Raw genomic sequence first — 23,255 nt, 5'->3', positions numbered from 1 at the left:
AGGCTTCTGAAGGAGGAGGAGGAAAGGAATCAGGAAAGTTAACAATGCAGATGACTTCCCCAATCTATTTAGACAGGTAACTTTTCCCATTGATTTTGTACTGTCTTGTTCTAAATGTTCAGGTTGGGTGATTCTGAGAGCACTGAATCAGAAATGTTAAAGAACTGAAAAAGTCTGCATTATGTATCAGAGCCTGTTCAGCTGCTTTGAATCATGGGTTTATGCTTTCTTTGCTCTCAGTGTTGGTGGGATTTCAATATATCTGCATATCCAGTATAGTTGTCAAATGCCCAAACATGATAGGAGGTGCTGAATAAATCCAAGTAATGGAGGGCATCTGCAGTGTAACTCAAAAATGTTGAGGGCCGCGAGCCTTTGTTAATTTATGGGTTATTTAGGAAAGCTGAGAGGAATGGAAATGGCACTGTAATTACATACAAGAGAACACAGGGTATTTTCAGCCTTAAGTGGCCCAGGAAAAATATTATGGATGTTCCTTGCTTAAAAAATTAACTTGGGATGGCTGTGACTAAGACATGTTTAAAAAAAAAAAAGATCTGCCCGTTGATATGCTGTCTCTGCTGTAGGTTCAAACTGAAGTCCCAGGCTCTCCAATCTTTGTCATGAGACTAGCCAAACAGTCGCGCCACTTGGAGGTACAGATCCTGGCGGATCAGTATGGCAACGCCATCTCGCTCTTTGGCCGTGATTGCTCTGTGCAGCGCAGGCACCAGAAGATTATTGAGGAAGCACCTGCTTCTATTGCGACTTCGGTGGTGTTTGAGCACATGGAACAGGTGAGAGTGGCTCTGCAAGTTCTCTTTTCCTTGTGAGACTCCAGAAACAGGCAAGACTTTTTTTTGGTGACATCGCCAAGAGTTTTGTATCGTTGAATCTTTTAATGGAGCAATATAGGGCTGCATGTCTTAAACTGCTTAGTGTGGGCAGCTACTCACATTTCCAAAACTGACTGAGTCCACCATGTGCTGACAAACAGCTGTAGAGCGCCCTTCGAAAATGTGTGCACCCCAAAACTAGGAGGGAAGTATGGTTTAAATGTATATTGTCATATTAAAAGCAAGCTGCAGGAATTGCATGAATTGTTTAATGCTGAGTATTGTAAATATTTGGTTCAGACTCTGCCTTCTGTAAACTGTAAATGGAATAACCTGGAAATCAAAACTCCTGAGCCATGTGTTTTTCCTTGAGCAGTTTTCCGGCCTGTTACAAGCTTTTGGATGTTTCAGAATGCCAGCAAAATAGTTTGAAGCTTGTGGGGTGGATGACCAGAGTGTAGGGCCTGGAAATCAAATACTCTTCTTTCTTGTATCCCAGTGTGCGGTGAAGCTTGCCAAAATGGTGGGCTATGTGAGCGCAGGCACGGTAGAATACCTGTACAGCCAGGACGGCAGTTTCTACTTTCTGGAGTTGAATCCCCGTCTGCAAGTGGAGCACCCCTGCACAGAGATGGTGGCTGATGTTAATCTGCCAGCAGCGCAGCTCCAGGTGAGTCAGTGCCCAGGCTCCCGGCTCCTGGAGCTTTCAGAAGTGCTCAAGCTGGGGTATGTTAGAGAAGCCTGAGCATGAAAAACCAGTTCTGCTGAAGCCTTAGTAAAACAGGGGGGCGGACTCTTGCCTGAGTCACAGCCAGGGTTCTGTGTTAAAACTGGATCACATACTGATGTTATGCAGATGACTAGATCTTGGTACTGATAGAGGAGAGAATACAGAGAAAGTATTAGAGAGCTCTACTAAATATGGCCTATATCCTCATGTGCGGATAGGTGTTATTATATGACTCCCCCACATTTCATCCTCAACAAAAATACCCAATAACTCAAAGGCCCATTTTGGTACTTTCTCAGCTTGGGATTTATCTTCTGTGGCTGGAGCATATACATATGCATCCTTTCTGTTATGACTGTTTCACTAAGTTATAGCTCTACCATTTGTCTCTTTCTGATTTGGAAAGCAAAGAGAGGTTATTTTCTCCTTGTTTCTCCTGGACTGCTCAGGTAGACCTTCAGTTAAAAGGAGTGTGAAGGGAAGCAACAGAGGAATAAAACATAGAGGTAGGAACACTGATTTAAGGAAAGGTTGTGTATAAAAAAAGCCTGTCTCAACAAGTGTTAGCTATGAGTATTTTGACTTTAAGCTCTGAAATTATTTTGTGAAACGAGTTGGCTTCTGAGGCTAGCGGAGCGATCAAATGCTGTGCCAGTTTTGAGCAGCGCATCGCCCACTCTGCCTCCAAGGGACACCAGCCTCTTCCTGGAGTTACTGGTGACAAAAGGAGGGAAAAAAGAACAGACAATTGGATTTTTTTTGTCTTTCAGCAAGCTCAGCAGTTGTTTGAAGTTCAGGAAAGTAACTTGGATCTTTTTGATTTTGATGAGTGGTTCCTGACTTCCAGAGCAGTTGTTTCCATTTCTGCAAGCCCCTCACTTATAGCAGATGCTTCCTCCTCCTGGCTGAGGTCCCTGCTCTTTAACCTTCCTACAAAACAGGATTCGTGCCTGATAACTAGATACGTGAATAGATGTGGCAAAGTGACCAAGAATTTGTCTTGATTTATTGCTTTTTCAAGGGGAAGTCATCACAGTGAGTGACAGTTATGGCTTACACGAACCAGTAGCCTTTTGTTGTTCTTATCCGCAAAGTAATGAGGGACTCCTTCACAGATCCTGCAGAAGGCGTTTGTTGCATGTGCTGTGGCTCATCTGTCCCTTGTGCATCCCCACCGAACTCCCTGGGTGCTGCCATGCTGTCTCCCTCTTCTTAGCCCCTATCTTCTCCACTGGTGGATGAATGCCGCAGTCCTCTCCGTCTTTGCCTTACACCACATTAACGACTCTAGGTGCTTTTCTACTTCCATTTTCTCAGCCCTGCCATTCTTACCCTCTTGCTTTCTTTCTAGTTTCTTTCATTTCCCTCCTGTTAGCATTTTGAAGTTACTGCATAGATAGTAGAGGAAACAAATGCTTGAACTGTAATGTCTTGTGGATTGCTCAGGAGCAGGATCATCTTCATTTTGTCAGGAGGCTGTTTGGTTTTGGCCTGAGCCTTCTCTCAGGGGGTGATTCCCGTAGCTCTATGTCTGTATTTGCCAGACATCGAGAGTTTTGTAACTGGTCTGATGCTTTCCTCGTTGTTTGGGCGCTGTTCTTATTGCTGATGCTAGATATAATTTCATAGAATGGCATGTTGATATTGTAACCAGTTTGGTCTTTTGTCTGTTGGTGTCTGGCTAATAGACAGCTGAAATAAATGGTTAAGCTAAAGCTCAGCCTTTTTGAACCGTAGCTGTAAAAAAAAATCCCAGCTAATGAACAGAACAAGTGGGACTTTACTCCACCAGGATACAGCCAGCAGACAGTTCTGCAGGTTGCTTTATCCACAGTTTATAGTTGCAAAATTCCACAGGTTGCTAGAACCAATTAGGGGCCTTCTGCCTCGCCGGGACCTTAGTATATTTTTAACAGGCCTAACGCATGCCCATCCTCAGCTGACCTAGCACTGGCCAGCTTTCTCTGGAACCTTTTAATCAGTCAATGGAAAATACTGGCTGAAGGGCTTAAGGTGGATATTACACTGAGCTCAGCTGTCCTCAGAAATACGAATGTTCCAAGATGTGTCAATGGAGAAGGCTCACATCAGAAATCAGCCGTGCATATTTGCTGTACCAGAACTGCAGCATCAGCTTCTACAGAGAATTGGTGGAATTAATTCTTCTAGGAGTAGGTACTCTCTGAGGGGAGAGAAACTTACTTGGTGGTGCTTTCTTTATTATTGTTATTATTATTAATAATAGGGTTTTTTTATCCCTAGATTGCCATGGGGATTCCCCTCCACAGGATCAAAGATATCCGAGTGATGTATGGTGTTTCTCCATGGGGAGATGGAGCTATTGATTTTGAGAATTCAGCCCATGTGCCCTGTCCACGCGGCCATGTCATCGCTGCACGTATCACCAGTGAGAATCCTGATGAGGTGAGTGTTTTAAATTCTTTAGTTACTGATCACACTCTGATAACTGTAGGCTTTACACCTGGGTTCAATCCCTGCTGCTGATCCTGAAAAGTTTGGCAGCGAATTTAAAAGATTCTTCCCTTGTCTAACTTAGCTGATGATTTTGTAGACTCTGGTTAGACACAGCCTAAACTTATTTGTGTATATATCATGTTGCAGCACAAAGAGGTGCTCTGGCCTTCAGAACTCTAATTACTTCCCTAATTCTGGATTATATACTTTTTCTTTAGGATGTATAGCAATGTCTGTCTGTCTTTACAGGGGTTTAAGCCCAGTTCTGGTACCGTTCAGGAACTGAATTTCCGCAGCAATAAGAATGTCTGGGGCTATTTCAGTGTTGCTGCAGCAGGAGGGCTTCATGAATTTGCTGATTCTCAATTTGGTCACTGCTTCTCTTGGGGAGAAAATCGTGAAGAAGCTATTTCGTAAGTAGTCAGAATAGAGGTAGAACCTTGGAAACTGCTTGTTTTGGTCCTCTTTGATCCAAAGTGCCATGGATAAAACAAAATTCCTTGCTTCTAGGAGTTCTAAGAGAAGTTTCCCTCTCTTTACTTTGTTTTCCACATCATGGTCAGGCTTCTCATCCTGTCTTGCTTTGCAATTCCACTGTGTTGCACCTACATTTCTACACTTTTTGCTTACTTCTCTTTATTTTTTTCCTTTCTGTTTCATTCCTGCCTTGTGTACCTGCTGCTGGGCTATGATATAGCTACAGTTGTGTTGAAGTCCCTCTTTGAAGACATTCTGATGGCAGGCTTCTAACAGGAAAAACATTGATAACTTGCCATGCCAGTGCCTTTTAATGGTTTATAAACCATTGAGTGTCCTTTTGTGGTGTCACTCTCCGACTTGTCATCCATGCTTTTTTTCATCCATGGCCTTTCCCCTGTTCCATTCTGGGTGAGATGGAGACCACGTCTTGTCTGTCTTACGTGTACCTCTGACACGTGGTAAGTGCCCAGATGATGATAACAGTGGGAACTCGTGATCTCGTAGCTGGTGTTGGCTGAGCTGCTTTTGTTCACACCAGCAGCAGGTTGAAGAAAATCAATATTCTTTCATTCCCAAACATGTCATAAAGGATCTTGCTCCAGTGCACATACTCTTCTGCTATTAACCTTCAGACTGTTTTTTCCAGGCAGCTCGTGGGGAGCTATCTCGAGTTACCAGCTTGCACATTACTGCTAGTATGGGATAGATAATAGGTATTCTTTTCTCTTTCAGAAACATGGTAGTGGCTTTGAAGGAGCTGTCCATCCGAGGGGATTTCCGAACCACTGTTGAGTACTTGATTAAACTGTTGGAAACAGAAAGCTTTCAGCAGAACCGCATTGACACTGGCTGGTTGGATCGGCTTATTGCTGAGAAAGTTCAGGTGCGGCTTCTGGCTTCACAGGACTACAAATGGGAGTGAGGAGGGGAAGGGGGTGGGGGGCAAGCTTGGTGCGTGCTGGTTGCAAGAGGACAAGGATTTAGGAGTGGTTAACGTCCACTTGCCACTTTATCAATAAACGTTTTCACTGGTATTAATTCTTATTTATATCAAAATCCCAGGTCATTTGTGTCAGGGAAAGGTGGTCTTAAAGTTGGCCAGAAAAACATCTTCGTGTACATGTAAATTAAGGCTGGTATTTTAGTTTGCAGTTTGGGACAAATGATAGTGGCGATGTAGGTGGAGCCTCAAGATTTGATCCAGGAAGGAAAAAAAATGGGGGGTCCTTTTAAGGAGTTACAGAGGTAATAGCTTCTATATAGTATTTACATGGATGCTACACCAACTTAATTTTAAAGAGGGGTTGGCAGTGAACCAATAATAGAGCTGAGACTGTTGATTCTTCAAGTGGGTGTCTGGAATGAACTGAAGCCAGAGGAGATGTAATGGTGTTATGTACCCTTTCTTTCCAGGCTGAAAGGCCCGATACCATGCTGGGAGTGGTGTGTGGAGCTCTGCATGTGGCTGATGTGAGCTTCCGAAACAGTGTCTCGAACTTCCTGCACTCTCTAGAAAGGTAAAATTGCAAACTGATCTGGTAGATAGCTGATAAGCAGATAGTAATTAGTTTTGATTTACAAGTTTTGTTCAAGTACAATGCAGTCCAGACATGCACAGAGCTTGTTATGTGCTGACTGTTCTCTGGCCCCAGGAAGCTGTTTATCTACTGGCCTAAGAAAACTGGCAGATATCTGTGCATCTCTCCAAAATATCACCTGCTTCTTGCACAGATTGGTTTGGTTTCTGGCAGTTTTGGCAAAAGCTCCAAGAAATGGCTCAGAAATACGAAGTTCTTTCTCTGTGTGCTGCTAGGACAACATTAGAGAATGTTGAATCACCAGATATTGTCTTCCTCCTATTTTGAGGATTGATTTAATTTTCCACATTTTACATAATTTTCCAAATTGAATGTTTCCCACTAGTACTTAGAAAAACCTCTCTGCTCCTGCTGGCTTTAAAGTAGAGCAGGCAGTGGAGGGAAACTAGTCATAACACCCTGTCAGGCTAAACCTGGTGTGATCCAGGCAGGTCCGCTCTTAACAGGGTTCTTCCCCTCAGTGTCCCGTTGGTGAGTGTGTACGTAAACAGAGCTGCAGGGGGAAAAGCTGCTTTATCCCTATGTTACGTCATGCTACGCATTCTGTAATTCAGGCTGTGATGTTCCTTTTGCAGACTCTTCTCTAAGGCAACAGTGGGTGTGTGGAAAGGAGAGTAAAGCTGGCGTGCGTGGCTGGAGAGAGATGGGCTGGCTTTGTCAAATTGAGATGTGTCTCTTCTTAGAAGAGATGCCTTAAAAGCCTACTCCCATCTCTGCTGGTGTTTTCCAAATTCTTGCATGCCTCTTTGAACCTGCTTTGGCCCCTGCTAGCCATTTTGTGGCTTCTGAAGGACTAATTTTGGTTTGTCCTTCTCTTTCAAGGGGGCAAGTCCTACCTGCTCATACTCTGCTAAACACTGTGGATGTGGAACTCATCTATGAAGGACGGAAATATGTGCTGAAGGTACGATGCACAGTGTGGAAACCCATCAGCTTGCCACTTTTAGTTGGAAATGTCTGTTTGTTTGCTGCTCTGGCTTAATCTTTATAATATGCGTAATTATTGGAATTAAATCTGTGCAGGGTGTATTTTCTCTGCTTTAGTGGAGTTAAGAAATCTGTAGAATCTCCCTTATGATAACACCCTGTCACGTCTTTCCATTGCAGTATCTCTGTGTATCTCTGTAAACATTTTAACCTTTCAGAGCAAGAAATGCTCTACATAGGGTGAAGAATAGTTTGTTCTAGGCAGACTACTGCTTGTTCGTTCACCAAAACTTTCAACTGATGTTTCTGAATATGTAGATCTACTCTATTGGGTATTTGAGGCCAGTTTCATCAGCATGACAGGATTTGTAGCAATTTTTCCTTTTAGTGTTGCTTTTTCTTTGCAGTGTGCAAAAAACAATGGAAGAAATACTGTTTAAAGGTTGTGAAACCAAGCATACAAAAGTTAGGAAATACTAGATTTAAGATTGCCTGTGCAATCTTAATTAGCTTCCTCGGGCGAATTTATTATGGTGAAGTTTTTAAGGACATTGCCATATACTGTTTTTTGCAGGTTTAAGTATTCTGTACCCCTGCACCTCCATGGTTTTGTCTTGGCACCCCTTTGACGAGAAGTAGAGAGGCACCGAATAGCAGCTAAAGTGCACTTTAAGTGATTTACCCAGCTTCAAATAGGAACTCTGTGGCAGAGACTGAGATACGATCCTTTTATCCAGGGAGAGCCTTAGCTGCTTTCTCTGTGAGGCAATCTCTTTTTTTTTTTTCCCAAATTATCTCATTCATTATGCAATTGTAGTACACGACTGTGACTTGTACATAGATCAGGATGAAGAAATGGTATATGATTGCGTAATCAAACCTGTACAATTAACACATAACTGTGAGAGGATTAAATCAAAATTCATGGATAGCATTACTTCTGACATCTCTTGACTGCTAAATTCTTGGCTTTGTGATCCCAAATTTTTTTACACTGTTTTTTCCAACCAACATGAGAACAAATGGCTCTGTTCCCCTTAATTCCCACCGTTGCAGTGCTTGGAAAACTGTGTGTGTTGTGGCAACCAAGGCACTATCGATGTTGTGTTTATTCCATGTGATACATACCATTCTTGTGGATCTGCAGGTGACCCGACAGTCTCCCAATTCCTACGTGGTTATTATGAACAGCTCGTGTGTGGAAGTTGATGTGCACCGCCTGAGTGATGGAGGACTGCTCCTATCTTACGATGGTAGCAGCTATACTACCTACATGAAAGAAGAAGTGGACAGGTAGCAACCTGTAAAGGTGTTTAACATCTACATACAAGCCAAAATTAGGTGTACTTGTAACTTTATGCTTCCCAAAGATCAGCTGGGAATGGAATTTTCCCCTAGGAAGAGATTACTAGATGTGTTATGGATGAGTTTAAAGGGGGAAGTTGTCTTCACCTGAAGAACAGATCTTGGCTACTGTTAGAAGAAAGATCTGAATGTGTACCGATGTGGAGTCCATATTCTGCTGGTTCTTTAAAAGTGCCCTTTTGGATTATAAAAAAACAAAAAACAAACAAACAAACAAACAAAAAAACCCAAAAAAAAAAACCCACGAAAAAAGAGAACATGAAAATCTTTAAAATCCTGGAAACTCCACAGCTGCCTTAGAAATAGATATAAGATTTACTATTTCAGTGCATTCCCTCAAAATTCCCTGCAGGGATCATGGCCATAAGGTCAGTAAATCTCCAGCTTCTGGAATGTGAACCACTGCCCCCTCTGCTGGTTTCTTTTCTGTGACAAACGTAACGAATCTCGTCAGGAATACAAAGAGAGTTTGGGTGACTTTCTGGGTTGGAAAATGCTGTAAAATCTCAACCTCTCAGTCTGCTGCTCGGGTGCGCCCTGTTCTTTTCAGTGTTGCTCTGTATACAAGAGGATTTCGCATGGGTTGGGCAGTTTAGTGTCAAGAATTTGGTGTCACAAGAAATTCTGTTGCAGTGATTTGTCCCATTCTTTCCTAGGTATCGCATCACTATAGGTAACAAGACTTGTGTGTTTGAAAAGGAGAATGATCCCTCCATTCTGCGTTCACCTTCGGCTGGGAAGCTTATCCAGTATGTGGTGGAGGATGGGGGACACGTGTTTGCAGGCCAGTGCTATGCAGAAATAGAGGTAAAATACTCTCAAAGAACTGACTTGGCTGCAGAATCTGCCCGGGCGAAAGCTGGGGGGAAAAAAGTTGAATGCTTTGGAACTGGGAATTGAGCGTAAGGGATAATTCACAGTATTTCCTTTCCAAATTTTGTGTTTTAACCTGGATTAATGGAGGAATCATCAGTGAGAGTGATAGGGTGGGGAAGAAATCACTTAACAGCTGAAATGTGAGTGTTAATGACTGTATACTGAGTGATAAGCAAAATCTCTCAGCAGTGAGACCATGGTTATCTTCTTGCTGTGACACCAAGGGAGAGTGGGATCCATGTGCACTCTGTTTTGTGGCTGTGGTAAAGAAGGCCGCCTACCTGTAGACCACTACTTAGTACTAACACAGACTCAGAAGCTGAGAAGAAGACTTCTCTGATTACCTGATCATTTATCAGGTTGATGGGATGAGTTAATAAGTGTCAATCCTCCCTTCTCCCTTAGAAGTTACTTAACTCTTAGAGAGGAGGAGGAGGAACAATTTCTGCATCGCTGTGAGGAAAGCCCGAGAGGTTGTGTAGGAGTGCGTGGCTCAAAACAGACTTGAGGGAGGGGAGGGTGTGTGTTGACAGAGGGGCAATTAAACCAGTTGGGGACAATGTGTAGGAGAAGAATACCAAGCCAGAGATCCAGATACTTTATGTAAGTACTTTTACACTGCAACAGAGCCATGGCTAAGAAGGAGCCACCTACTCAGTTCCTGTGTTCACAGTTGTGGCGTATAGTATCGCGATGGTAAAACTAGACTGTCTCCCCCCATACCCAACCCTTCTGCTCTGAAGGCAAGAGTTTCCATGGTTGAATGGAACCATGGTTCTTTGGAAGCATCTCTGTTTGTGAAGAGTGGTCTGAGACCCGTGACTTCTAGAAAGTAATCCTGGTTCCCTCTGCTAAAAGTGAATGTGTTGCTGTAGCTTTTGAGAGTGGCTCTCCCACTTCTAGCCTTCAGAATGCAGCAGCTGCAGCAGTAAATTGTATCTGCTTTGTTCATTGTGTTGAATGTGGGACCTTCTTGAGGACCTACCTCTTGGTCCAAGCAGTGTGGAACAGGTGACATTCTGAGGATGGCTTCCTGGTGCACTAATTTGTGGCCAAATATTTTGTTCTACCCATTCACTTTAGTGTTTGGGGTTTCATTCACAATGTGTGTGCTTTTGAGAAAGCCTGAATGTAAAAGGTGCTCGTGCAGGTTAGTTTGGCTGTGGTAGGCTCCCAAAACTAGAGCCATTTTTGTGGCTGCTGGCTCACAAAACTAGAACCATTTGGGGAACATGGAAGCTGAGTGTGTAACCTGTTTTCCTTGCTACAGGTGATGAAAATGGTGATGACGCTAACAGCAGGAGAATCAGGCTGCATCCATTATGTCAAACGCCCAGGGGCAGTCTTGGATCCAGGCTGTGTGATTGCCAAGCTCCAGCTGGATGATCCCAGCAGGGTTCAGCAGGTGAGAAGTTGCAGGAAGCGCAGGTGTTTGTTGTATTTTTAATAGGGGAGTGATGTTGAGAGTGGTACGAGACAGTCCAGTGTACTCAGCCAATTTCAGATTTGTGCATTGTACTGGAATTGTCACTTTACCATTTATTTGTCTCAGATGAGGACCAGGACTGAGATTATTGTCTCTTTCTCTGATTCAGGCTAAGCTTAAGTACCATTCTTGTTCTCTCCTTACCTCAGTACTATTGTGGGTATATGGCTGTCCAGGATATTGGAGGTTGGCCAGATTTTTCTATACACTTTATTCCTGTGCAAGTTTATTTAACTTCTTTTTAGCATGTATTTTTCTTTAAGTGACCCTCTTTGGGAGGATGGGAGTTGATATCCCAACTCCAAGAGGGTCAGGCCCTGTGAAAGCAATTGTGGCAAATCTGGAAATACAAAAAAGATTCTAGGACAAGGATCTTTTTTAAGGTGAAAGGCAAAGAGATATATTAATTTATGGATGGTAGGTTGGGATGTAGGTGCTGATGGTGGAAGAGAATCTATTGTTCCTTTAGCAATAGCTAGTTGAAAATTGTGGGAGGTTGTTGTGCAGGGGGTGGAAAGTGATTGTCAGCACCAAACTGTTGGCTTTTCCACATATTTGGTCATCTTGGATCTAAAAAATGAGATCAACAGTAACATATTTGGGAGAGAGGCTGGAAGGTTTTTTTGTGGGGGTACACAACACAACTGTTGGAGATTGAGCTCATAACTTTTCTGTCTCTCGACCAAGTGCATTCTTCCAAGTTAACTGGGAATTCTTCCAAGTTAAACCTGAGACTCCAGTTGAGGGTAACTGGATGTTACCACCATGCCTGATGCCATGCAGGAGGGTTAGTGACACTGTGCTGTTTACTATGTTTACAGGCTGAACTGCACACGGGTGCCTTGCCCCAGATCCAGAGCACAGCACTTCGAGGCGAGAAACTCCATCGCATCTTCCATTATGTCCTAGATAACCTGGTCAATGTGATGAATGGATACTGCCTGCCAGAGCCCTACTTCAGCAACAAGGTACCGTTTACTTCTTGTTTCAGAGTGAGAACATAAATATTCTTTCAGTTCAAGGTAAGGCTGGCCAAGTTGCATGTCGCAGCGAGAGGACCAAGAGTCAGGGCAGTACCACCCTGCTCGGGCCAGCTTGATTTGGTTTTCTTTCTTAGACTTCCTTCTAGTCAGTCTCACCAGAGAGTAGGATGGGAGCATCCCATCTGTGGCACCCAAGGCAAAGACAAGGAGTTGAGCTTGATCTTCGCTGCCTGTGCCTGCAGCCTTGTATGTGGGAGCTGCATGCGTAGCCAGCTGTGGTAGCAGTGCTAGAGGGAGGAGGAAAGAACGTGGATGAATCTGATTCAGCTGTTGGTGTAAGGTAGCACAGCAGCTTTGTCATCTACTCCAGTTCTCTCTTTTATTCCCTGGACCAGCTGCATGATAAAAAGTAGTGAAGACAATGTCAATGAAAAGCCTTTCCTCTTCTCCCTTCTTGCTGCTTATTCTCTTCTTCATGCTTGTCTTTCCACCAACTTGTCTCTCTAGGTGAAAGGCTGGGTTGAGCGACTAATGAAGACGCTGAGAGATCCGTCTCTGCCTCTGCTGGAACTTCAGGACATCATGACAAGTGTTTCTGGACGCATCCCACCCAATGTAGAGAAGTCCATCAAGAAGGAGATGGCCCAATATGCCAGCAACATCACATCAGTCCTTTGCCAGTTTCCCAGCCAACAGGTGATCAACCACACTTACATAGAGGAATAAAAATTGGTTTGTGTTGGGGCAGAAAGTTCCTTTAAATTACCTGGAAGTTAGTTTGACTTGAAAGGTGCTTTTGAACGTGACATCTTCATGATGAAAGATACTTACCTGTATCACTTGAGCTTAAAGGCTTGCCTCCGTTACCTGTGCTTTTAGGGTTTGTGTTCCCTGCTCAGTACAGCTTTAAACAGGCAGTTTGGAAGCAGTTTAATCTTATCAGTGGCCTTGTGGGCATTTATTTATTTGCTTTTTGCCTGGTACATATGCTGCAGTGCAATTTATAGTGCTGGCGTAACCTTAAAAAAGAGTGATTGCAACTAAAAGGGAGGCGTGATCAGGTAGTGAGATGTTGGAAGATGATTTTTCCAGTATACGATATTGTGCATTGATTTTTATGTCATTGGCAGGTCATTAACTTCCTTAGCAGTTTAAGCCTTTGGCCTTTGCTAGAGTCTGCTGGAGCTCTGGTCTGGTCTGTCTGGAAGTTCTCAGCTTCTCTGCTGTTTGTTCAGCCAGACGGTCCCATCCAAGATGGGGACTGTCATGTGTTTGCTGTCTTTCAGATTGCCAATATCTTGGATAGCCATGCAGCCACCTTGAACCGCAAATCAGAGCGTGAGGTCTTCTTCATGAACACTCAGAGCATTGTGCAGCTTGTACAGAGGTGAGCCATTTTCAGGGGTGAGCCCTAACTCTGTTTTGGTTTTTTTTCTCATTTTTTTTTTGTCTTCTGGTGTACGTTATGCCTTTTGGTGTCTAGGGTTTTGAGTATTTTTAGAAGAAAAAGGACATTTTGGTGCAAAACATGAACGATGCTACCTCACAACAGTAATGGCAGGGGTTTTGTATTCACAGAACAATTGGGGTTTTCAGAACCGGGTACGCTTCTTTCCGTAAGCAATGGGCTTATTCTGCCCCTCATGTTGAGTGTTACTTACTTGCAGGTCTTCAGAAGCAGGGCTGTGCCAGTCTCACTGAGTGCTAGGTTTGACTTGCTTGCTTTTGCAGGTACCGGAGTGGTATTCGGGGTCACATGAAAGCAGTGGTGATGGATCTGCTCCGTCAGTATCTGAAGGTGGAGACTCAGTTTCAGCATGGTGAGTCTCTAAGCACATCAAAGATTTGATTTCTGAAAGAACCACGTTTGGTCCCAGAAGGTCCACATGGACCCCCTTCAAGAAAGGGTGAGGGTGAGGCTAAGCTACACAGGTTTTCTTTTTAGAAGTCTACCAGTCAGATCCTGTTTTTTGTAGAGGAGCTTATGTCCAGTTTGAGTTTTTGTGATAAGAGTGATCATGATGCTTATGACAAGCAAATGACAAACTCCTCCCCGAAGCTGTCTGTTTGCTGGTTTGCCACTGTTGGTATATGTCTTTTATATCCTGTGCCATCTTACCCATAGTTTATGTGTCAGAATATGACTCTAGTCTCTTTTTCAGTGTAGGAATGCTCCTATTCCCTGTAAATCTTCAAAAGAATAGCTCCTATATGAGTTTATGATCCTCTAAGTGAGGACTTTTGTATGACCTGGGTGTTCCACATGTAGAAGCTTCATAGTAGAAGCTTGATTTTTATTTCCCGATTTCTGAGTGCCTGCAGAAAAATTAGAATCAGAAAAACTGTTTAAATTCACCACACTATTTAGTTCTATCTTGCCCGTTTATTAAATTCTATAGTAAGAAAATCAGGTGTAGTTAAAAAAAAAGTCACTGAGATATTTGCACCTGCTGTAAAATACCAGGAAGATGTTTGCTGTTCATAAGAACAAACCTCAGCCTGAAACTGAGAACTGTAATAAATGCATTGCACTGCTGTATCCAGGCACAAGATGGCAATGAAGCACTAGCTAATTTTGAGGCTCAAGCTCTTACGGGTAGTTCAGATTCCGCTCTACTTTTCTATTGTCCTGCTCCAATACCTGCACCAGCCTAATGGTACTACAGATTCATTTCCACTTCAAATTGCTGGTAGTAGAGGATGGTGCAAGTCTTCTTGCTGTTATTTTATTTTGGTTGTCGTTTGAATGAAAGACTGAGCTCACCATTCCTCTCTTCGTATTGCTCACAAAGGAGGTATTTGATATTGGAACTGGTTTACTGAGAGTGGGATGTTTAAATTAAAGTTTGCAGCTGAGGGGGTGGTGGTAGGAGGAATGCTTCCTTCCCAGAATTGATTGCGTGGACCATGCAAAGTAGATTCTCAAAATATACATACAGAAAAATAAAGACACATCTAGTAACTTGTATTCCTTGAGACAGAGTTGTGGAAACTGGAAAAAAATGTGCATTTCTGATTGCAGGTCACTATGACAAGTGTGTTTTTACCCTTCGGGAAGAGAATAAAAGCGATATGAATGCTGTATTGAACTACATCTTCTCACACGCTCAGGTCACCAAGAAGAACCTGCTTGTTACAATGCTCATTGTAAGTTGTCTGTTGGTGCTCTAGAAATTTGCTGCTGCTTGTAGTTGAATGTTTGATGCTCTGAAAGGTACTGAATTGACAGCTCTCATCCTTAAAGATGCAAGCCTTTTAGCTACACACGCAGTGGCAGCAGTGTGGAGTTTCTTCAGGTGTTCTTAGGGCATGTAAACCATGCGTTAGAGGAGACCCAGAACATCCTGTTCAGCTTGGTGTCTGTGCACCTTCTGGTTCACCACTGTCCTGCATTGATTGCCTATCAGAGTGCGATGAAGGCTAATTATGCAAGTGATTTCTGAGCATCTATGGGGAGATAAGAATGCAGACTTAACTCTTACATTGGGAGGCTGCTGGAGGCTAACTTTCAGGCACTGGGCTGTGACTTTACACTTGGTTTAGTTTGCTTCTTCATCTTCAGGGGTCTCAGAGAGGTCCTGTCTTTACATAGCTCATGGTACTCAAATTAGAGTTGCTTGAAAAGGAAAGCAATAAGCTACCAGCACAAAAAGCAGATGTTTTTTTTTTGATGGTAATAATTCTGTAATAGCAACATTTTTATGGTCCTTCATTACTGAGGGTGACTTCCTGGTCGTGAATGGGCATTAGCCAGCCGATATGGAGGCCCTTGAGGGGTTTTACATGCAATTCCTTGATGAGCCATGATTTGGTCTTACAGGTTTGGCAGTGGCTCTTCTTCCTGGTTATAGTCTCAGAAAGTCTTATCTCAGGTCTGCAGTAGTGCTTTCGGACCAGCTGTGCTCTGGGCTGCATGATGGAACCTGACTGGGACTCAGTATCTCAGCACAAAGCTGGTCACTCCAGATGAGGCCTCTGACCCTTGGGATGGTGTGCGGCTCTCCAGGGGGTTTGCAAAGGGCTGGGGAATCTCCTGGGGTTGCAATTCCTCTTGTACAGATGTAGATTCCGCCCTAGAAAAACAAATGAATCCTTATGCCAGGGACTGCCATCACCTTCTCATGTTCTTCTGGCTTGCTACTCCATGAAAAATCTCAGTTCTCATTAACTTCAGTCCCACTCTAATGGGTTAAACTCCTAGTAAATTACATTCCCAGGAAAAATAATTAAAAAACAAAAATTGGGTCCTGTCTCTTTTTTCCTGTTTCCTAAAAAGCCTCAAGAAATCCTTGTCCCACATAATGCTTTGAAGCAGAATGAATGCCTGCCTTCCTCGGGGCAGGATGAATTTAGCTATGACATGATTTTCAACAGACTAGAGTTGGGTATCCTGCTTTTTAAGAGGCTAATTACAATACTATCTCTCTCTCTCTCTTCCCCTCACCTTTTCTTTTCTTTTTTTTTTTTCTACAAACATAATGTCGTCTGTTACTGCCAAAAATATGTCCAAAGTAGCCATTCCCAAAATAACTCTCAAAAGCACAAAGAGAGTCATAATTGTCCTGGGCCGAGATTGGGTTTCTTAAATTCTAATTTGTAAGATATAAGGACCCTGGCATTCTTTCTTTCTGGCTCTCCTTTTTTCCCACTTTTTTTTTTTTCTTTCCCTTTTTGGTGTGTGGTGTGATTGTAAGTAACGCTTGCCTTAAGAATCTCATTATTTGAACACGGAGCCATATTTCCTCTGAGAATTCTGGAGTAGCTTTGAGCCGGGGCTGTTCATTTCTCAAGTAATCATGCTGGCGTGATGGAGAGAGAAAATGGCAGCTGTTCGCAGCTCAGGCCTTCAATTTTCTTCAGAGTCCAGTCACTCAAGTGTGTAATTACACGGGGGTGCCGGGGAGGCGTTAGGCCTTGTCAGAGAGCTGGTTTGAGGCTTTGCTCGCTGCCTTTGCCAATCAGTGCAGGCAAAAGCCAGCACAGCACCAGCTACCTGCTTTATTTCATTCTTGTCGTCCTGATTATTTCTTGCTAAAATGGGGCTGAAACTTTTTTGTCTAGTTTTTCACCTCCGTGCCAGCCGTTGTCTTGGAGGCAGAGCCTTGCTATGTCCCCGCGGTGGCCGGCACAATGTCCGTCTGAGGGGTGTGCTGGGAGATGGGGAGCGCCGAAAAACGTTGAAGAGTTTTCCTTCTTCCTTCCTGGGCGGTCATTCTTCCCACCACTGTCAGTTCTTTCACCTCAAGTAAAGGCTGACATCCCCGTTTGCTGGAACTTAAAACATCCTGGAGAGACCGCACTGCGGGTGGTGGAAGAACAGACAGGTAGCTAGCCGCGGGTGCCATTTTCATGGCCTCTGCTGGCGCGGTGCCCAAGGCCTTGCAAGCTGTGTCACACCAACGCGGTGTGGCAGGGGGGTCTCGGATCGAGCGTGTAGCAGGGGCTCAGGAGGGACGACGTGCCTTTGGTCACAGTGTCATCTGTGGCAGAGCTCGGGATTACCATCTGCTAAGGGTCAGGTCACGCTGTTAACCAAAAGACCGTCGTTCCTCCTTCTTCCGACTCACATTACTCTTCGTGTCTGAGGGGCCCTGTGGCACATTTGGTGTAATCATGGTGAAGGCAGGGGCATCTTACGGGTTGCCAAGCTATGTATGTGGGATGGCTTGAGTTTGTCCTCTAAGGGCAAGCGTCATGTCAAAATATCTTGGTGCTTATGTTGCTGTTATTGATGTATCCCTAGGAATCCGTTATTAACAAGGGGCTCTGAGGATGGCTTTAGTAATAGTGTTATGCTGCCATCATTCACCTTTTTTAGCTAGCAGGCATTTAAGGCAGGATGAGAACTACTTCATCCTTCATATATTTGTTGAAATATAGTGTGACTTGAAGTTGTATGTTCATTTTATGTACTTAACTGACTGTTGTATGCACATCCCAGCCTTACCTGGACAGAATCGCTTGTGGCATGGCAGATGTCCTGTGTCCTGTCAGATTTTTGTTACCTTGAGCAGTAACGTTAACAACACCCAGGAATTTGTATTTCAAATACAACGAAGGCAGTTCTTGAATTACTCACTGTGAATTCACACAGTGACCTGGAGTGGATAAATTTACAGAACTTTCTTTGGGAACGATCCTTGTAATGTTTGCTGGCCCAAGTCTTGGTAGTAGGGAGCGATAATCAAATACGAGTTAGTAGCTTAGATGTTTTTAATAAGAGTGATTTGACTGGGGTCCCTCTCCCCGAGAGATGTATGCTGTCGTTCCTAGAGATGGCATTGTGCTTGAGTGGGGCTGAGGAGAAAGGGATCAAGAGCAATGTCGGGGAAAAGCTATTCAGCTTTGGAATCACATGTAGTATGAGCTGTTACTTTGTATTTTTGGGTTTTTTTTTACTTTATTTTCCCTGGCAGGCTTAACAGTCTAACCTGCTGTGCAGAGTTTTCCCTTTTTCCCCTTTCTCTTTCTTGGATCTTCAAAGGGCCTTTTCTGTACTGTATGTGTTTAAAATCTCTCAAAACTGGAAGGCACCGCTCTCCTTCTTGTGGCAAATCCCTGTTTCATCTCACATTTTCTTCCTGTGATTCATTTGCCAAGAGAAAAGCAGTTAAGTGCTGGATAGAAGAAACACGTTGAAGGCTCCTAGAGGGTTTCCAGCTTCAGGAGTGGGAGGGAAGAGGCTCACAAGCCACTGTGAGTGGTTGAAGACTGTGGGATTATTCATGGGAATTGAAATTATTTTTGGAAGAAAGTGTGCATGAGAGCGCATCTCCTCTCTTCAGAAAACAAAACAGATTAAAGTCTTTACTGTTTGTGTTTTTTTTGAATGGCTGAATCCAAAAGAGTTTTGAAACAGCATTGACACTGAAAATTAAGCCGTTCAGTTTTATTGTTTTATCCAGTCAATTTAGACAGGAAAGTAAGCTAGTGAACTTCCTCAGAACCACGATTCTCTGATTAGAAGATACGGAGTCAGCCCTGTACTGTGGCAGGAAACACATTATATTATTTATGGTTTTAGTTAGCTTTGCTTAGCCTCGTTAGAGGAATGACAGGATCTTTTTCTTCTGGTGTTGCTGAAGCTGTACAAAGCATGTGGTTGGACTGTGGTTGTGGAGTTGTGGGGTTTTTTTAAGTGGACTTCAGGAGGTTCTCCTGGCAGTTGAACTCTTTCTGTTTGGTCACCTTTCACGATGAAAGTTTGCTAATCTTTGCATGCTACACAAGGCATTTCACTACAGTTAAATGGTCTCTGAATTTTTGCATTGCTGCTAGGGGGGAATTCTGGTGCAACGCTGAATCTGGGTAATGGGAGAATGTTTTACATGAGTCTCTTTGAGAAGTCAGTATTTGTCATGTGTTTGGATGCCCCAGAACACAGGCTAGAAATAAGAAAATGGGTGATGGTGCCAGTTGCTTCTTTCCTCTGTAGCTTTATTCATATGTGTAAAATTACTGAAAGCCTAACACTCCTACACTTGTACCCTTGTCAGCACAGAATTGCAGAATAAATTGGACAGGGACCTCTAGAGGTGATGTGGTCCAGCATCCGAACGCGTGCGTGTGTGTGTGTGTATTTCAGGTTTAAACTCCTTTGTAAGGAGGTCGGAAGATGGTTTTCCTCTGTTCTAAACATTTTCAGTTCTCTTTATTTTTAGGACCAGCTATGTGGCCGTGACCCCACCTTGACAGATGAGCTGATTAATATTCTGACAGAGCTGACCCAGCTCAGCAAGACAACCAACGCTAAAGTGGCCCTGCGAGCACGGCAGGTGAGGGCGCGTGTTCAGCAATCCAAGCTGAGCCCTGCTAGAGACAGACTGCGCCATGGCTGAGCAGATCAATACGGACGGCTCCCGCTTGGCGCTCGCTCTTTTGGAAAGTCTATATCTCTTGATGTTTATTTTGATTACTATGCAAATGTGAAGAGTAGATTACTGTGAGCAATGCTTTAACAATGAAGCTAATTAACCAATGATTAACCATAGTGACAGTCTAACAAAGATTGCAGTGGATTCCCAATCACTGTAAAATTTGAAGTTAAGATTACATTCCTTTGTCCCTGCTCCTCCAAAAAGTTTTGCTTGGTTCAAATAGGAGTTAATTGAGAGTAGCCTATGGTTTGTGTGACAGAGGAGGTTGAAATACATGGTCACCGTGGTTCCTTTATAGTCTGTGAACCCGACAAGCACAGGCTGCCTGGAACGTGTGGGCAGCTGTACAGTGAACAGCCAGGACACGCTATCGGGGTTCATCAGCTGCCTTACAACTGTGAATCCGTGTGTGCAGAGAACAGGGAGAGAAATTTACACAAGAACTAAATGTTCTTTGAAATTACTAAGGAATTATTGCAAAGAATTATGTTGGCCTTTCACAGGGTTTCTTCTGGCTTTTGAGTTGCATTTTGTCAATTTCTTTTTAACTTGAAAATAATTGGGAAAACTCTGATACTGTCAATTCCAGGAGTCTAGTACAGATAATAATTTGAATGCCAGATGTCCCCCTGGATGTTATTGTGAGCTTCCTCTTTAACAGTTAGTCTGTAGCCAGGAAGGAGTGAGAGGGCATAATCGTTTCACAGTAATGCTAACCCTGTAGTCTGATCACTCCTCTCACTCCACAGTCCCTATCTCCATTCTAAAAGTCTTCAGCAGGAAAGCTGACACTTTGGGGTTCTCTCCTTTTATTTCAGAGCTTGACTGTTGAAAATGAATGGGGCGTTTGAAGCTGCTCAGTGACCTTATGTTTCCTTCAGGATTGTATTTTTGTCCTTGAACCATTCAGTTATTGAACCTCTCAGCAGCATGCTGGGGATGGTGCTGCAGTCCTTGTGTATGTCTTTATGTTGCTCTTTCACTTCATTTTCCCCTGCAAGCTGCTTCCCCTTCCTGTCTCCATATCCTTCATGTTGGGCATTTAATACCTGGCACCAGTGTCTCTTGCTTCCTCTGCTTGGAAGCTGTGAAAGGCGGTCTCTGTTGCTGGCCTCCCCACAGCTGCTGCCTGCCAGATCTGCTTTCCAATTAACAGCCGGTCAGGCAATCCCCAGGACTAGCAGCTCTGCAGTGCTAAATCACATGCACTGATGGAACTTGATTGAAGCTGTTCCTTTTCTCCATGGGGAATTGCCAATAATACAAACCGAGCAGATACACAAATGAGGCTGGGGAGGGGAGAGAGTTTGCAGCATCACCCAGGTGCCACAGAATTCACAGGAGAAACCAGACGCCTCTTCTGGGATGGAGCAAACTATTGCTGCCTTGGAGGTAGCAGCCTCCTGCCGATGGCCCAGCAGAGCTCCTTTCACTGACACTCCTTGTGTTTGCTGTTTACCAGGTTCTCATTGCTTCCCATTTGCCATCCTATGAGCTGCGTCACAACCAGGTGGAGTCCATCTTCCTGTCTGCCATTGACATGTACGGACACCAGTTCTGCATTGAGAACCTGCAGGTATCTACCAAACTTCTCTCCTTCGTTCCCTGCTTTCTTCTCACTGATTTAATGTTTCTGTATTAAGTCTCACCTGTGGTCCCAAGGTCCTTTTGGCTTTAAATTGTGGTGTTGTCGTTTCTAGCTTCCCCCTCATTTTTTTGTTTTCATTCCTACACTGATATCAGAATGACCTCATCGCAGTCTACACCTTCCTCAAGGGGGGCAGTGGAGGAGAAGGTGCTGATCTCCTCTCTCTGGTGACCAATGTTAGGACATGAGGAAATGGGATGAAGCTGCATCAGGGGAAGTTCAGGTTGGACATGAGGAAAAGGCTCTTCACTGAGAGGGTGGTTGGTCACTGGAGCAGGCTCCCCACAGAAGTGGTCACGGCACCAAGCCTGTCAGAGTTCAAGGAGCATCTGGACAATGCTCTTAGTCATGTGGTTTAGTTTTAGGCAGACCTGCGAGGAGCAGGGAGTTGGACTTCGTGATCCGTGAGTCCCTTCCAACTTGAGATATTCTATGATTTAATATAAAAAGGTCATAATCCTTGATGAACAACAGGAAAAGCGGGTTTTTGCATTTTTTTGCCTGACCCTGTTTGCAAGACAGGCAGTTCTCTCTTACAACTCTGCTTCATGTGATCTCTTCTAGAAACTCATTTTGTCTGAGACATCCATCTTTGATGTGCTACCCAACTTTTTCTACCACAGTAATCAGGTGGTAAGAATGGCCGCTTTGGAGGTAAGTTTATTCCCATTGAAAAAAAAAATAATTAATTTTTCTGTGGTTTTTTTGGTTTGGATTGTGGGGTTTTTTTGTTTAAGCACTATTAGCTGCAAGATGAAGAGAGCTATAGGTTGTGTGGAATCTGCCATACTTGGAGTCTGGCATTTAACAGCATTAATATCCATAATTGACTGAAATTTGGGATTCAAGTTGCCTTCTTTGCCTGAAGAAGACTTAGGTGGTTGAAAGAATTGAAAGTGAAGTTGCTGTCAGAGAATGTGGTCAGCCTACGCTGCGTGCCTTGTGCTGATGGTTGTATCCTGCCAGACTGGCCTTCCTCGAAGAATAACTTTAAATTGTGGTTGAATTAGAGTTCTATCTAGATATTCATTTGGAGGCATCTGATTGAGGTTTAATATTTTTGAAGTCTCTGGTATGTTATTTGTCATCTTTCACTCTTTTTGCTTGCTTAGCACAGTTAAGCTGATCGAGTTTCTCTCTAACCAGGTGTATGTTCGAAGGGCATATATCGCCTATGAGCTAAACAGCGTCCAGCATCGCCAGCTGAAGGATAACACTTGTGTGGTGGAGTTCCAGTTCATGCTACCCACCTCCCATCCGAACAGGTCAGATCATGGGTTCAGGTGCCTTTTGGAATCAGAGGTTTACGAGGGGCTATGTCCTGTCTTGGCAAAGAAAACTTGCAATAGAATTGGTGGAGAAAGGGAGAGTCCCACTGCCTCAAATAAGCACAAATTATTTAAGATGAAACCCTCCATTACCCAGTTCCTTATTTAAACCCTCAGGAGCTGTGGGTAATCATTTCTGCGGTTTGGATTCATTTAAATATGATACCATTTTCATGTATTTTCTAAGTTCAGCTGGTGTAGTAACTTTCCTCTAGAACTTCAGTTCTAACTGAATCCCGAGACTTCCAAAAGGTACAATTCCAGACAGAATAATCAATTACTTGGAATTTTAATAATGAACGGTCAAACAGCCTCTGTCCCCTTCCTGCAGCGCTCCCCTGCCAGCCCTTTGCAACAATTTGCGATTGGCTCTACTTTCAAACCTGGCTTTACTGGATAAGGTGACATCTTCTCTAGCATGTGTTTTTTTGACGGAGGAGACCAAGATGCATGTATGAATGTATTTTATATAGAAATGCTGGAGTTGGCATACTTTGGTTTTGAGTCAGTATTTTTCAAAATGTATTTCTCATGGCTGCAACCAAAAGCATCAACTATTTGCTGCCCTATCTTCTAGAAGAAGGGTCGCATCTCCTAGTGTGGGCTAAGATCATTTTAAAAAAAAATAACAAAGAAAGTTGATTAT

The 23,255-nt window shown here is 43.6% G+C and overlaps 1 protein-coding gene across 1 annotated transcript in view; it reads left to right on the top strand.

Annotated features, from left to right (window-relative positions):
• Positions 1-23,255, top strand: part of ACACA (acetyl-CoA carboxylase alpha) — a 132,338-nt gene that overhangs the window by 23,103 nt on the left and 85,980 nt on the right. Inside the window, 21 exon segments of the mRNA XM_074596010.1 lie at positions 3-21; positions 24-76; positions 588-797; positions 1,336-1,506; positions 3,829-3,990; positions 4,291-4,454; positions 5,254-5,404; positions 5,935-6,038; positions 6,942-7,023; positions 8,194-8,339; positions 9,068-9,218; positions 10,558-10,692; positions 11,595-11,741; positions 12,264-12,452; positions 13,043-13,143; positions 13,488-13,576; positions 14,779-14,903; positions 19,418-19,531; positions 21,096-21,209; positions 21,846-21,935; positions 22,428-22,546. Coding sequence (XP_074452111.1) covers positions 3-21; positions 24-76; positions 588-797; positions 1,336-1,506; positions 3,829-3,990; positions 4,291-4,454; positions 5,254-5,404; positions 5,935-6,038; positions 6,942-7,023; positions 8,194-8,339; positions 9,068-9,218; positions 10,558-10,692; positions 11,595-11,741; positions 12,264-12,452; positions 13,043-13,143; positions 13,488-13,576; positions 14,779-14,903; positions 19,418-19,531; positions 21,096-21,209; positions 21,846-21,935; positions 22,428-22,546 — 2,636 coding nt within the window.

Source organism: Larus michahellis, chromosome 7 (assembly GCF_964199755.1).
Source record: "Larus michahellis chromosome 7, bLarMic1.1, whole genome shotgun sequence".
In the NCBI taxonomy this organism is placed as follows: domain Eukaryota; kingdom Metazoa; phylum Chordata; class Aves; order Charadriiformes; family Laridae; genus Larus; species Larus michahellis.
Note: the sequence above shows the minus strand (reverse complement) of the source record. Positions and strands in the feature narration are given on the sequence as shown.